At 44.6% G+C, this 16,635-nt stretch overlaps 1 protein-coding gene across 3 annotated transcripts in view; it reads left to right on the top strand.

Annotated features, from left to right (window-relative positions):
• LOC147450262 (uncharacterized) overlaps positions 1-16,635 on the top strand; it is a 59,488-nt gene that overhangs the window by 4,950 nt on the left and 37,903 nt on the right. For all 3 annotated transcript variants that reach the window (XM_086519540.1, XM_086519539.1, XM_086519538.1), the window contains 5 exons: positions 106-196; positions 336-414; positions 507-554; positions 635-703; positions 801-886. In XM_086519540.1, the coding sequence (XP_086375666.1) occupies positions 106-196; positions 336-414; positions 507-554; positions 635-703; positions 801-886 (373 nt within the window). The remainder of the gene's footprint in view (positions 1-105; positions 197-335; positions 415-506; positions 555-634; positions 704-800; positions 887-16,635) is intronic.

Below are 16,635 nucleotides of genomic sequence, written 5' to 3'. Positions count from 1 at the left end.
ACCTGTTCTCCAATGTAAAAGCTCAGCCATTGGCACATGGCTATATGAAAATTTTTTGACTGTTTGAGATAATGATCTCAAATGACAACCTTGGTTGTTTCACAGAGTCGAGCACAGATGTTCTTCCCAGGCTCTTCAAGATCAAGTATGCAAGTGGATTAGAGGATGAGCTATTGTTTCTAGACATTGCTGAAGGGTATGTGCATCTAATGCGGCACAATGCTCACTCTTGTTGCAAATATTTTGTAGATTTGATCTCTTTTCTGTAAGCGCTGGCAGGTGCATGCATATAAAAAGAACATGATCATCTCAACTAATAAGGTTTTTGTGTGCAGGAGGTACATGCTCCCAAATGGAAGGCTAGTTTTGGAGTTTCCAAGGGCTGTTCATGAGTCCAAGTTTCCAGAGCTGAGAGTAAGGAGTCCCTCATTGCTTGAAGATTAGTTGGAACACAAAGGACCTCTAAAAGTTTGCTAATCATAGCTGAGCATGTGGAAGTGATGTAGGTTGTACGATACGGCAGGCTGCGTGTTACTTTCAGTAGCTCCTTTAAGGTGTGTTGGGATGCGGAGTTTTGCATTTTGCAAAAGTGCTTGAATTTCATTTTGGTCACCTTTTCACCATTTCAAGACAGATATGTTCATGGGAGTTCTGTACAAAGATGCATGAGGAGGTTGTTCCTAGAAAAGACCTGTTGCTGCAGGTATGTATACCTTACTTAGATTTTGTAGATAAAAATTGTGTAGGCCTCGGACTCTTAACTTTTGACCTCTTAATGGGGGATTATGTTCAAACTGCAGGCACAACAATTGGCAAAACTCGTCAAGGATTGTGAGCAGGAAGGATTTGAAAAGAGTGCAACAAATTTCAAAGCCTACTGTAATGAGTAAGCATATGTCTCTGCTGTGATTTACTGCGCTTTGCTACTACCTGTGTTACATGTGAAGTTTGCTTGTCGACAAGTGGAGAGCTGGAGAATTTTTGGAGATATATACTTTCAGGCAGAAAGAGGATATCATACTTGCTGACCTATTGAAGGTTGTGCTGAAAGGAATTTTGATGTTTTTTTTAAGGTTGTATTGAAGTACAAAGGTGTGGCAACAAGACGTGTGATTGGCTGAAATGCTGCAGTTGCACATGCAAATAGAGTTCTTTTAGCTCAAAGAGAAGGTACATGAGATGGAGAGACTACAAAGAAATCAAGGAAGAGGTCAAGGAACTGGACTGACAGAGGGAATGAGGAGGTGAAGGTGCTTGTACATGCAAGGGGAGAAAGGGATTGGCGAATGCACCTTTAAGACGCAAACAATGGGTAGGGCACAATGAAGGTGATGGTTCAAGAGAGATGGTGCATGGAGCTCTTGTCTAAAGATGTTCACCAAATTGTAGACCTTTTGAACAACTTTGATTGGGAGAGCCATATGTGGAAACTTATCTACTTAACCTTGACGCTAATAAAAAGATAACTGAAAGAGAAGATAGAAATGATAAAGATTGAGACAAGTACTAGAATAAACACACCAAGATTGAATTCACTATTGAATTAATGACAGAGTACCATGTGTTTATGTACAACATGAGGGATGAAGTAGGTGTGATTTGGGACTACTTTTAGGTGACTGATCGAGGAGAAGTAGATCCCACTGATCTAGGGTAGGGGACTAAAGTTGGTGAATCTAACTAGATCTAAATCTAGGTGAATCTAATTCACCATTACATTTCAACATCCCCCCTTAAGGGTAGATTAGATTGTTGACTGAACTGCATCCTCCCTTCAACAAGCTAAGCTAGGCAGCATTGGCAACTATGGGTGGAGAGACAATCCAATGTAGAATGTGCATTGCTTTGGTCCTGGAATAGATTTGGTGAGGAAATCTGCCCAATTGGTCTATAGGAACATACTCCAAAGATGTGAAACTCTTAGTGACAAGCTCCTTTAGAAAGTGATAGCCAATTCGCACAAGTTCGATTTTGGGGAAAAGCTGGGAATTTCGGAGAGTTTGATAGCGGATTTATTGTTGTAGTAGAGGCAGATGGGCGCCGAATTAATGGTTACATGGAAGCTGAACAGACTTTTGCCACTTTGTTTGCCAAGAAGTTGGCCCACGTGATAGCATAATCACATAACCGACCGTAGACAAGAAATTGTTACATCCGAGACATCAAGATGGGCGCTTGAGCTATCTTGGCGTGTGAACTAATCTTGCGTGTGAACGCACCCTTAGTTGATGGGAGGTTAAGAAGTCCTATAAATAGTATTGCGGTCTCATTTGGTAGCTCTACCCACACACCCGCTTGGCGTGGGCTGGTGGTATGGGACTCCATCCCTTGTGGTAGAGGATTGCCCGTTAGATGCAACTTGCAGTATTCACCAAAAACTTTTGTAGGAACCAATGGAAAAAAGGAAAGCTTTGAAAATCTACCGGTTTTTAGAGAAATTTAACCAGCTTTTACACTAAAATCCTCAAAATTCAGCTGGTTTCCTTCAAGGCAGCCCTCAAAACCAACCAGAAATTTTCAATCTTTGTCCTTTTAAAATACACTAAAGGCTGGTTTTCTGTGAACACTGGATGCAAGCTCCTAGGCTCGAGGGTGAGCCCATATTGGCTCTTATTGCTGGGAAGTGAGTCTGATGTCCGCTCTCTATGCTTGTCTTTAAGTGAGTATGGCACGTCATGTGTGCAAGTTGGATCTGGCGAGGGAGTAACATTGGTATCAAGGCTTCTTCCTGCTCGTACATACGTCATGGCAATGTGCAAAAAACCATTAGAGCTCATAAGGCAGTGATGGCATAGCTTGACAGGTTCTATACCCTCTTGTTTAGGGTGGTATGGGACGCTACTAGCAAGAGAAGAAAGCAAGGGGGGACACATTCAATTCGATGGTGAGAATCTATGCCAAGTCTTTTTTCCTTTTTGTGATTTGCACATGGATTCTTGTGTGTGGAGGTCGATGCTAGCGACAATCACATGGTTGTTGGGTGTGCTTTTCAAGTTTTAGCTAATCTCTTGGTTGTTGTTTATGAACCATACGGCAAGTGAAATCTGTCCTAGGTTTCACTGGATTGTTCAAGAAATTCATCAAAGACTATGCCAAGATTGTCAAATCTCTTACGCATTTGCTAAAGGGCATTAAAAGCACAAATCATAGTGTTAATCTATCTATCACGTCGACCGATGAGCTCGATCAATAATTTCAAACGTTGAAGTAACTCGTTACATCTGCATGGATGTTGCAGATAGTGGATCCGAATAAACCCTTTGTAGTGAAAACGGAGGCCAACAATTATGCCATGGGTGCTGTTCTCTATCAAGATGGTTGACTTGTAGTATTTGAAAGTCGCAAGCTCACAAACATGCAAACCCGTTACTCCACATAGGAGAAGGAATTGTTGACAGTCATCCATGCATTGAACATTTGGCGTCATTACCTCTATGGTGCCCGCTTCATAGTATGGATTGGCCACCATTCATCAAAATATTTATGTGATCAGCCTGACCTTCGAGGTCGCGAGGCAAGGTGGACCAAGCTCATGTAGGAGTTTGACTTTCAGATATGCTACCGTACCAATGCGGTGGCTGATGCCCTTAGTAGGATCTTGGAGATGAATGATCTTTCGTACATTGAAATCTCGATTGATTTCTATATTTCTCTCAAAGGGCGTTGCCAAACAAAACCTCACTTTGGTGAGATTTGGCGATGAGTCCAAGAGGGATTACGTAGCTTGGAGAGCAATGGCGGTCTGAACGCGCATCTGTTGGCTACGCAGAGGAGGGTAGCGGAAAAGTATTCCATTCGTGGTGGATTACTTTTTAAGCAAGGCAAAAAGTGTGCCCGTTGATGAGATATCTGCAAGAAAATTTTGTTTGAGTGTCACAATGCTCCAAGCACGGGACACCGTGGTATACACCATACTTTGGCTTTAGTAAGCCGATACTTCTATTGGCCGTACACGACTACTACCTTCTCTGCAAATTCCTTAAAAGAAATAGACTATCATCTCTATGGAATTTGTAATTGGATTGCCTCGGACTAATCGTGGTCATGATGCCATTTAGGTGGTGGTTGACAAACTCACAAAAATGACACGTCCTATTCCTACTAGCACTACTGTAAATAGCCATGAGTTAGCTCAACTCTTTGTGGAGCACTTATATAAGTTATATAGTGTGGCCAAGGAGATTGTTAGTGAGTGTGATCCTAAGTTTTTGGGCAATTTCTGGCAAACGGATTTCTAGAAACTGGAGACCCGCTTGGCTATGTTGTCCTTGGATCATCTTGAGACCGATAGATAGATTGAATGCCCTAATCAAACCATGGAGGATACGCTATGTGCATATGTCTCCTACGGTCAATATGTTTGGGAATATCATCTCCCATAGATTGAATTCGCTTATAACGATACTAAGCACTCGTCTACATGCTAAAGCCCATTCATGCTTATGTACGGTTATGAGCGGAAACCACCAATCGCCAAGGGGGCTAAGGACCGCTTTGCCGCGAGTCCGCTTAGGGGTCTGGGGAGCACTTGAGGAGTGGTTTGGAGGAGCACCAACCCACTTGCATGGAGGAGCGCTTGAGACAACCACTTGTTTGGAACCCCATTGTAAGGTGCAACGGAATGATTGTTTGCACTTTGCTCAAGATGAGTGCTCCGAACTATGCTCAAGGTTCCTTTTGTTCTTATGGAAGGGAGAGCCTTCCGTTCTTAATGAGAGAATGCTATGATCACAAACAAAGTGAATGGACACTGTGCGTGCAAGTGTATGAGACTGAGAGATAGAGAGAGAAGAGAGATACGACACCAGAGACGTTGTAAAACCCTCCTCTGAAGGCCCCACTTTCGTCGGCGAGAGTGGTCTACTTATGATTGCACAATCTGGTACAAACTAAATGCATGGGACTGATGCGCATCTAGGCTGTGACGACGATGACGACGGGAATGACGACACTGGTCTAAGGGCTGAAATCTGCAAGTGAGTATCTGCTGTCCAAAAACACTATGGGCTGAAATCTGCGACTAGTCCAAAAACGCTGATTCTTGGACTCTGTAGGTCTTTGATGCTGAAAATCTTCAGGTTTAGGCTGAAAACTAAGGTTCTTAAGGGCTGAAACTGAGGGTCTTTCAGGGCTGAATCTGCTACTCTTTAGGGGCTGAACTTGATGGTCTTTCTACTGCTGAAGAATCGCCAGGGTTGAAGATTGCAAAGGCTGAAATCTGCATACGCTGGGATCCAAAAACGCTAGCTGATGGGGTTTCTGTGGCGATGATGCTGAGGCAAAAATGCCAGTTGTGGTAGGCTAGGGCGATGATGCCTTGTTGAGAAAACGCTAGAGGATGCTGATGAAGAAAAGGCTAGCATGGGGGAAGGTTCTTCTTGCTTGGAGGAAATCCACCAAGGTCTTGTTGGAGAAGTTGCCTACTGAGCTTGGCTCCTGTTGCCTCTTCTGCCATTTAGTGCTAGTCTAGGTTTGCTTATATACAAACTTACTGAATTTGCCCTACCTACTTTCCAACAAAAGTCACTTAAAAATAATAAGTGAAAAATGTCAAAAATAGGGAAAATAGGCTAAATGTACTGGAAAATTTCCCTGAAGGATTCTGATGGGAATGCTTATGATCATGTTGTGTGCAATCAGAGGATATGCATCTACACTAAGTGACTGGGCATGCACGGTCTACGAATAGACTCACAAAAGTGCCAGATCACTTCTAATCTAGACTGACTGGATTGATTGAACCCTGATCATGCTGTAGCTTGTCCACGGACACATAGGGTTGGATGTGTCACGTGACATCCCCTCCTTTTCAAAGTGAGGTACTGGTACCGAACTGTATGGCGTCGAGGGAGATCGCCAATAGCATCCGGAATCCTGGAAGGGACTCTTCGCCGGCCCACTCTAATGTGTGGGTGGTGCGGTAATTGAACTTCAAAAAGGTCTGCAACGCTTGCTTCTTTGGACCGCGCCGAAAGTGAGTCTTTTGTGGCTCCTTTAATGCTTCAACTTTGTTGAGAGTCATGCTTCTTTCTTCTTCAAGAATCTCCATGGCTGAAGACATGCACGGCCTGCTCACAAGCTCACAAAGGTGCCTTAACACTTCCTAAGCTGACCTGAACCCTAGACCTGAGATAGCTTGTCCACATGCGCCCTCATTATGGCATCAATGAAGTCCCATTGCACAATGTCAAAAGCCTTCTCAATATCAACTTGCATGACCAGCACATCTTGTTGCGTGTACTTAATGTCAATCATAACATTAGCCAAATTGTCCATGATTTGACGACGAGGGATGAAACCATTTTGAGCCTCGTGAAGTCTTGTATATAGATGGTCCTTAATGCGATGCAACAACATTTTAGCCAGTATCTTGTAAACCACCGGTATCAAAGTTATGGGCCGCCAATGAGAGAATTGCTTGCAAAGCGCTTGCTTGGGCAACAATTTAAGTAAACCCTCTTTCCATGATACTGGCAAATCCTGTTTCTCCCATGTCGCATTTAACATGAAAAGCAAGGGCTGTTCAAGAGCATCTTAAAAGGAGAGGAAGAATTCCACGGTAAGTCCGTCCCAACCGGGAGATTTCCAACGGCCCAATGCAAGCAACGCACCATGCAATTTTGAATCAGTGAAAGGATCCTCAAGGCATTGTGCATCGTGCGAAGACAGGATCGGTCGAACATAAGAAAGCAACAATTGACGCGCTTGGCAAGCTGCCGAAGATGGCTAAGATGGGGCAACAAACACCTGACGATAAGGTGAAACCCTAACATAAGCAAGTTTCTGCTTCGAAGAAGTCCAAGCACTCGAGGGAAGCATAACCCGCTTAATTGATTGTGAGACCCTAGTATGATGCAGATGGTTAAATTGTTTTTTTCGAAGCACAACCCTTATCCATAAAAGCCTGTTAACGCGCAGACGTCTGCCATTTAGCAATTTTCCACTCATCATTTTGTTGAATATACATATAAGCTTCACATAACTCCACCATTTCAGAGTCAGATAGTTGCCGTAAATCAACCAATTCTTGCAATTGTTGACTAACTTGTTTCGCATCAACGATGTCCCCCTGAATGCGTTGCATAATGCATGCCATAGTCACCAATAACACTTTGTACCCTCATGATAAAGCGATGCGAGGCAACATCCATATCAATATGCATGTGAGCCAGCAACGGGGGTGTCACGTGACACATCTAACCCTATGTGTCCGTGGACATGCTACAACATAACAGGGTTCAGTCACTCCAGTCAATCTAGATTTAGCAGTGATGTGGCACTTTTGTGAGTCTATTCGTAGACTGTGCATGCCTAGTCACTTAGTGTAGATGCATATCCTCTGGTTGCTGCGTTTAAGAGATTTCATGCATTTGTGACCACCCAAACTGGTAGAAAGCTAAAATGCTTGCGTACAGACAATGGGGGGGAGTACACAAGTGCTGAATTTAACAAGTTTTGTGAAAATTTGGGCATTAAGAGGGAGCTTACTGTGCCATACAGCCCCTCTGCTAATGGTGTGGCTGAAAGATTCAATAGGACACTTGGTGAGAGGGTGAGATGCATGCTGTCCACAGCTAATCTCTCTCATGGATTTTGGGGAGAAGCTTTGAAAACTGCAGTGCATATATGCAATCGATCCCCTCACATGTCTTTGAAAGGTGACATCCCTGAAGAGGTTTGGTCTGGCAAGCCTGCTTCATATGATCACTTACGCATTTTTGGTTGCGAAGCTTTTGTGCATGTTAGACCTGAGGTTGAGGAGTAAGCTAGATGCGAAGTCCATTAAAGGCCTCTTTATGGGATATGGTGAAGAAGGCGAAATGGGTTACAGGATTTGGTTACCTCAGCTCAAAAGGGTTGTACGCAGCCAGGATGTTGTTTTTAATGAGGCAAGGTTGCTTCAAAACAATTGTGCCTCAAAGCATGACCATAAAAGGGTGAAATTTCAGCATGACCAGCCACCTGTTAGGTCTATTTTTGACCCTCAGAATGCACCACAAATGGCTGAAAATGTAGATGATCCAGTGGTGTTTGAGCCAGATGATGTTGGACAACACATTGAGGCTCCTGAAGGGCATTTGCAGCCAAGAAACAATGCTGAAAATGGTGCTGAAAATGATGTACAGCAGCCCATTGTTGATGATTTTGTAGTGCCACCTGATGTAAACCCATTGCCGGACAATGTGGATCATTGGGTGAGGCGGTCTACTCGTCAAAGACTGCATGTGAGTCGATATGACCCCTCTTTGCATTACATTGTGTTGATAGATGAGCGAGAGACTCTTACGTATAAAGAGGCAAAGACATGTGAGCACAGCGACAAGTGGGAGCTTGCTATGCAGGAAGAGATTAAAGCTTTGCATGCTAATCATATTTGGGATTTGGTTGAATTGCCCAATGGAAGGAAGGCTATTCCTAACAAATGGGTGTATAAAATCAAAACTGTTGATGCAAAACCCAAGTATAAGACAAGGCTTGTGGCAAAGGGATATGTTCAAACTAAGGGCATAGACTTTCAGGAAGTGTTCTCTCCTGTTGTGAAGATGACCACTTTGCGTGTATTGTTTGCCATTGTGGCCCCTCTTGATTTGGAAATGGACCAAATGGATGTACATACCGCTTTCTTGCATGGTGATGTGGAAGAAGAGCTTTACATGAAGCAACCCGAGGGTTTTGTCATCCTTGGCAAGGAACATTTGGTATGTATGCTCAATAGAAGCTTGTATGGGCTGAAACAATCATGTAGATAGTGGTACAAGAAGTTTGATTGCTTCATGCTTCAACATGGTTACAAAAGAAGCCATGCATACCATTGTTTGTATACCAAACGTGATGAGGATGGCAGCCCGATCATTCTTGTGCTCTATGTAGCCGATATGTTGATAGCTGCAAAGAAAAGAAGCACTGTAGATGCTCTTAAAGGGCAGCTGAAATCTGCGTTCTCAATGAAAGACCTTGGGCCAGCTGAACATATACTTGGAGTGCGTGTTACACGGCAAAGAGACAAGTGCCTATTGTATTTGTCGCAAGAAAAGTACATTGAAAAGGTGCTGGACAGATTTAACATGGCTGAAGCAAAGCCTCTTGGTGTGCCATTACAGCCATATGTCAAGATCTCCAAGGATGATTGTCCCAAGTCAAAGGAAGAAGCCAATGACATGCAAAGTGTGCCTTATGCTTCAGCTTGTGGTTCACTTATTTATGCTATAGTTGGCATAGCCTATGCAGTGGGAGTTGTGAGCCGATTCACGGCTAATCCAGGCAGATTGCATTGGGATGCAATAAAGTCCATTATGAGGTACTTGAAAGGGGCTAAAAACAAATGCCTCTGCTATGGTAAAGGACCAATGGAATTGAAAGGATTTGTGACTCTGACATGGCTGGTGATGTAGATACACGGAAATCCACAAGTGGCTATGTATTTACTCTTGCGGGAGGTGCTGTTTCATGGTGTTCTAGATTGCAAAAGATTGTTGCATTGTCTACGACGGAGGCTGAACATATTTCAGGCATTGAGGCTTCCAAAGAAGCTATTTGGTTAGCACGCCTATGCAGTGAGTTTGGTTTGCTTGCCAAGGCACCTATGCTTGGTTGTGATAGCCAGAGTGCCATATGTCTGGCAAAGAACGCCATGTTTCATGCATGCACAAAGCATATTGATGTGCGGTATCACTTCATACGAGAAGTGCTTGAGGATGGGCTTATTACATTGGTTAAGGTCCATACATCACAAAATCCAGCCGATGCTCTCACTAAGTGCTTACCCAAAGCACAACATCATCTATGTATAGAGATGGTGGGAGTCACGTAGCTTAAAGGCGCTATGCCTTTAAGTGGGAGGTTGTTGGATTAAAGGCAAATGGCCCCCTTTAATGTACATTTTAAAGGTTAGTAACCTTTGGCCAAGTTCACATTGAATGTGGCCACTAACTTATAAATTGGTCCTTATACAATAATAAAAGGGATAGTGAGTTTTTACAAACTCACTCACTTATTCCCTTTGAAGAAAGCGTGCCCTCTCTCTCTCTCTCTCCAACGATCTGCTAGCGCCTCCCCTCTTGCTGGCCTACGCCACTCCTCTCTGCACACACTCTGCACTTCCTCACGTGCTCTTTCACTTGCACACGCCGCCGCGCGCTCATCAATAGTCCTAGATTTTCGGCCATAGCGTTTTTATGGACAGCAAATAGAAGACCGCAGATTTCAGCCCTTAAGTCGTCGTCGTCATCCCCGCCGCCGTCACCGGCATAGTCCCAAGTTGCATTAGTCTCATGCATACCATTTGTACCAGATTGTGCAATCATAAGTAGACCACTCTCGCCAACGACAGTGGGGCCTTCGGAGGAGGGTTTTACAACGTCTCTGGTGTCGTATCTCTCTTCTCTCTCTATCTCTCAGTCTCATAGACTTGCACGCACAGTGTCCATTCACTTTGTTTGTGATCATAGCATTCTCTCATTAAGAACGGAAGACTCTCCCTTCCATAAGAACGAAAAGGAACCTTGAGCACAGTTCGAAGCACTCATCTTGAGCAAAGCGCAAACATTCATTCCGCTGCACCTAACAGGGGGAATAATGTCGGCAATCATGTGTCGAAAAACTTCATGAGTAAGATGGGCATTCTTAACATGCAACAAGCGTTTCTTAGAAAGAGGCCGATCACAAAGAGACTGCCCAAAGTACAAAGGCAACAAAAGAGAACAATGATCCGAGAACTGCACGGCGTAATCTATCGTCATATCGCATACATATTCTCCATATTGTTGCCCATTAAGCAAGTACCAACGATCCAACCGTGCTCTATAAGAAGAATGAGCAGCATGCTGAAAGGTAAATCCAGAAGCATTTGGATGCAAACAACGCCATAGATCAATCCTTTGAGCAAAGGCAAAGAGAAGATTCCATTCTTGCTTTTCCGCTAGCGACATATGCGAATTGTCTGTGGTACTATCATTCATATATATTGAAATCTCCACAGAGAAATGCATTGGGTGAGACTATATTTCTCGCCATAAAGCAACTCTTTGCCCAAAGGCCGTGTATGCATAAGTACCTCCAAATTCATGTACTTGACAATTCAACAAACATTGTACAACCATCCACCGGCCATGCGGATCGTTGTATAGCAGAACAGGCTGAAGCTCATGACGAACCAGCATCAATAAACCCGAGAAATCTTGCAAGCCATCTTACGCAATCCAATAACCGGCAAAATAGAAACATTGACCAACAAACTCGTGCTGATTATGCTCTTGCAAAACAACTATGTCTGCCCTACATGTATGTACATAGTGCCAGGTCACACGCCATTTGTCAGGGTTACATAACCTACGCACATTGTATGAGATGCATTTAGTGTGACTTTGCATTAGGAATCATATGTACAATAGGCAACATACATAGCAATCAAGTAGAGGTGCCCATAGACACGTCTCCATCCACTACATCCATATGAGGACCCAACCTCTGAGTCAATGCAGGAAACGTGTCCACAAGGTTCACATGCGAGGTGGAAGTCTCACCAAGGAGTACATCTTTATAAGAATGCATCACTTTTTCCCATGCATCAATCAATGTGCGATTGTCATTACATGGAAGTTACTTAAACGATGCATTCTTGTTGGCATTAACAGAAGGAACATAATTACGAGAAGAAAGATGGGTGCAAATCTTCATTGATTTTTTAGGTACCACCCATGAGTTGACATCAATAGGTCCAACATTTTTACCTTTCGCAGCAGTCCCATTCCCAGGATGAGTGAGTTGTGGTGTCTTGCCTTTCCCTTTTTCCACATTCGAAACCACCTTAGCAGTAGAGTCTCTATCTTGCTTAACTTCACCTGTAGGTTTACCTACAGGGATAGAGGTTGCAAGACCGGATCCGGACATTCAGATTGCATATGACCGAATTTGCCACACAAAAGTAGGAATTTGCAAATTTACTCCATTTAAGTTTACGGGGACGCTTGCCCACCCATGGATCTCCTGAATCAACCATAATTCCTTCAGGTGTTTGTTTGTGAGTGTCCTAAAGAATGCAAAACCTGTTGGTGTTTGCATCCAATCTTGGGGGACAAATGATCTTTACCAAGCTGTGCGGCCAACAAGGCAGGAAATGTGTCCACGTGCGAGGGAAATCAACAATTTCCACCCACACCGGGCATTTGTGACGAATAAGACTCTAGTAATCTTTAGTGAGTGTCTACAGTAGAACATTCGTCATCTGCGTATAGGGAGACATCTCAAGCAAAAGATTTATAGCTTCCGTATCTGCAAGCAAAACTTCATAAAATCCACGCGCCTCGAAGTAGACACCACGGACATCTTGTCGTTTAAGGAGAAAATCAAGCTGTGAAGGTTTTCGGTTTAGGAGCCATGTTGTAGAAGAACAGGGGTGCTGGAAATCAGCCCTTGGAAAGCGGCCCCCCCCCCCCCCCTCTCCTTTATTTTGTATTTTGAGGTTTAGTCCCTAACCCCTATCCAAGCGGGTGTGTAGACTGCACAGGCTGAAAGCTGAAAGCGTGCAAACTGCGCAAGCTGGGCGGGGATGAAGGCCTGAAAAGATCAGGCACACCGACTGAGGCTGAGGGGAGGTGTTAGCGAGCTGGGGCAAGGGCAGGCACGCGAGAGCGGCAGGAAGGAGAGAGAGAGAGAGAGAGAGAGAGAGAGAGAGAGAGAGAGATGCTAGTGATAGCAAAGGGAATGGCAGCAAGGGAGAGGAGGGCACCGCAATTAAGAGGCTGGCTGGCTGGCTGGCTACCGATATAGGCACTCAGCCCTACGTGGGCCAGCCCCAATTGATACCCCATGACCCCCAATCTGGAAAATATGCATGGACCATCTTCCATCATTTCAAAATGATGGATGTTCTGTGCATCCACCTCACATGGATGAGAGAGAGAGAGAGAGAGAGAGAGAGAGAGAGAGAGAGAGAGAGAGAGAGAGAGATGATGAAATGAAATGAAATGATATATTAACGTCTACAAAAGGCCAAAATGACCTATGAGACCAACTGATTACAATGATGAGTCTAGTATCAAGTCTGGGTAAAAACAAAGAAAACTACAAACTAAAAACTGAGATAGGAGTGCTACCGACTCCTATGGGTGGCTGGTAGGTTGAGCAATGGTATAATGCCACAAAGGTACAAAGTGGGGATAAGTGTCACCATGATACAATATAGCAGTAGCATGAAGCCTATCCTGATCGACACTCTGGATGTCGTGCTAGAATCCTGTGGATCCTCTGCCGCAATCTCCGCCATGCTGCGTGGCTCCCCTCCTCAGTCACGGTCGTCTCAATCTCCCCAACTCTATAGCTCGGTCAGTGAGAGTACCGCTGGTGTGTGTATGGGTGGGAACCGACCTCTATGATGGTGGTGTCCCCTCTGCCGCTGTGGTACTCAGACTGAAAAAATTTGAGATGCGTCTCTGGGGCATTCTCTGCCTATGCCCTCTCAATAGAGAGTCTCTATGTCTCTGTATCTCAAGTAGAAATAATAAGAGACATCTCTGATCTTGATATCTCATGACTCTATCTAACGAGTCAAAACCATCTCTGAATAAACAATGAAAGCGTCCCCGTATCTCATAGTAGACTGTGTAGTGACATATGTAGTGACTTTGTCTCTGGCTCTGCATGGCATAACTGACATATCCTACTGTCTGTTGGTATGCCTCTGAATCTACCTGTCTCAATCCCAAGTTGGTGTGAAGATGTGTGAATCTGGCCTATGGCACATCGTAACACATGAGATGGATGTTTGTCCATGTAGTTGGGCCGTGTGACAAATCCGTCTGTCGTGAGTTGGAGAAGATGCTCTCTATAGAAAGCCCTCTTCGTACACAACTCTCGTGATGGCTCTATCCATGTCCTCTTACTATCAAGCTGGATAAGATACTGCCGAATGAGTAGTAATCTCCATCCGTATAAGAGCCAAAGATGGTGCATCAAGAGAATACTGGAAAGGGGGCAGCCTGTCCATGCTGAAACCATGCCTCTGAAACCATGAGCTCATCTGTGCATTACAACATGATGTATCTCCCTGTAGTGCCAATTGTCTGGATAACTCAAGAGCAAGCCTAGCATACCTGTCCCTGGTGGTGTCCCATAAGCTGTGTACAAATGATACTGATCTGGTGAGTGCCTCAACCATCATAGGTGGGGCAGCCAGCTCCGCTCGTATGATATCATGTGGAACTGAGGCCTTGGCTCTAATCAGCCTAGAAATCATAGATACCAAGGGCCTCTCCATATTACTTTATCCAGCACTGTCAACAGACGGTCCCCAAACCTGAACCCCGTAGTGCATTACTGAAGCGACCAAAGTGTCGAACAGCCAGAGCTTTGTTCGAGGTTCTTGGAACTAAACGTGCGAACAAGTCCTTTCTAAACCGCATAGGCACGAGTCAATCTAGTGTCTGCTGCCACTTTCAGTGTGAACCTTGGTCCACTAAAGACCACCCCAAGATATGTGTATGCATCAGTGTACTCCATACTGTCTTGACCATATGTGAATGTAGGTGTTGATCGCCTAACCCACTGTGGCGTGGTATTAAATACCATGACCTTGGTTTTACCAAGGTTGACAGACAATCCACTATCCCCTACAAAACTATGCAATGCGTCCAAATGTCTCTGCATACCCTTTGGTGAGTCTGATATCGACACACGATATCGTCAGCATACAATAAAAGAGGGATCCATGTCCCTACAAGCTGAGCACCTCTATCTGCTCCTCTGTCAATATAATCATAGACCTCATCAACATACATACCAAATAAAGTAGAGGACAATGGGCATCCCTGTTTCACTCCGATAGTGGAGTGAATGTCACGTGACACATCCAACCCAATGTGTCCGTGGACAAGCTACAGCATGATTAGGGTTCAGTCAGTCAAGTCAGTCTAGATTAGAAGTGATGTGGCACTTTTGTGAGTCTATTCGTAGACCGTGCATGCCCAGTCACTTAGTGTAGATGCATATCCTTTGGTTGCACACAGCATGATCATCAGAATTCCCATCAGAATCCATTAGAATCAGTTAGGGGAAGTTTCCAGTGCATTTAGCCTATTTTCCCTATTTTTGACATTTTTCACTTATTATTTTTAAGCGACTTTCCAACAAAAGTAGGTAAGGCAATTTTGCTAAGTTAATATATAAGCAAAACCAAGTTAGCACTTTCTGGCAGTAGAGGTAGCAGGAGCTTCCCGCTCAACAGGCATTCTTCTCAGCAAGAACCCCCAAGTATCATCAACCCTCGCGTTTTTGGACATCCTCAGCACCTCCCCATCCTTGGCGTTTTTTCAGCTTTGCAACATTGCCAGCAATCCCCAATACCTAGCGTTTTCCATCAACATCTCAGCCAGCGTTTCCTCAAGCAGCAGAAAGACATAGCGTTTTTGACATCAACAGAATCGCCAGCACATCAGCCTTGCGTTTTTGCAAGAGGTAGCGTTTTCAGCCCTTGATCATTGGCAGCACAAAACGCAGCAGATGGTCAGCGTTTTCAGCCTTCTTGGACAGCAGCAGATTCAGCCCTAGATGCATGCAGAAGACCCCCATTTTCAGCCCTAAAAAACGCAGCCAAAACAGTCATTTTCAGCCACCGAAACAGCCCCGAAATTCAGCAGTTAGAAGACCACAGATTTCATCCCTAAAGTCGTCGTCGTCATCCCCGTCGTCGTCATCGGCATAGTCCCAAGTTGCATCAGTCCATTGCATCCGCATTGTACCACTTTGTGCAATCATAAGTAGACCACTCTCGCCGACGAGAGTGGGGCCTTCGGAGGAGGGTTTTATGTCTCTGGTGTATATCTCTCTTCTCTCTCTATCTCTCAGTCTCATACACTTGCACGCACAGTGTCCATTCACTTTGTTTGTGATCATAGTACTTTCCATTAAGAATGGAAGGCTCTCCCTTCCATAAGTACTAAAAGGAACCTTGAGCACAGTTCGGAGCACTCATCTTGAGCAAAGCGCAAACATTCATTCCGCTGCACCTAACATTGGTATCAGAGCTTTGACAGTGTTCTGTATCACTCAAGGAAAGAACCACAAGAATCACAAGAATTCTTTTTGCTTGTTGCGGTCGCACGAACCCAAGTTTGCTTGGGCGTGTTGATTCCTAATCGTGTTGTTGAAGAGTGACAGGAATCCCAGGAAAGAAGGGCTTGTCCAACCTTCCCTTGTGTCTCTTTTCACTCATTAAGAGCGGACCGTGCACTTAGCGGCCGGCCAATCGACGTGATGTGGGAAAAAGCAACCTTGGTGTGAGTGCAAGGCCGCCAAGGGGTGCGCCTGTAGAAAGGAGTAGAACTCGGGTGAAGAGAAGATTCTTCTCAAATGCGATTTGCAAGCAAAAGAAAACCTCAAGATCCTCAAGAACCCAAGAGTCCAAGAACCGAAGACCCTCAAGAACCCAAGTTCCTCGTGCACTTACGAACCAAAGATCATAGTGCATGGTCGTCACCCGAAGCGGAATGGATACTTCGCATACAGGTGATGAGCATGAGAGAGGCGACGAAGAATTTTTCCCACCAGGAGGCTTTTTCCACCCTCCCCCTTCGCCATCTATGCCACCAAGTGTACCAAACCCTATGGAGGAAATGGTCAAGCAAATGATGGCCATGATGG

Source organism: Adiantum capillus-veneris, chromosome 9 (assembly GCF_014529385.1).
Source record: "Adiantum capillus-veneris isolate H3 chromosome 9, ASM1452938v2, whole genome shotgun sequence".
In the NCBI taxonomy this organism is placed as follows: domain Eukaryota; kingdom Viridiplantae; phylum Streptophyta; class Polypodiopsida; order Polypodiales; family Pteridaceae; genus Adiantum; species Adiantum capillus-veneris.
This window is presented reverse-complemented; position numbering and strand designations above follow the sequence as displayed.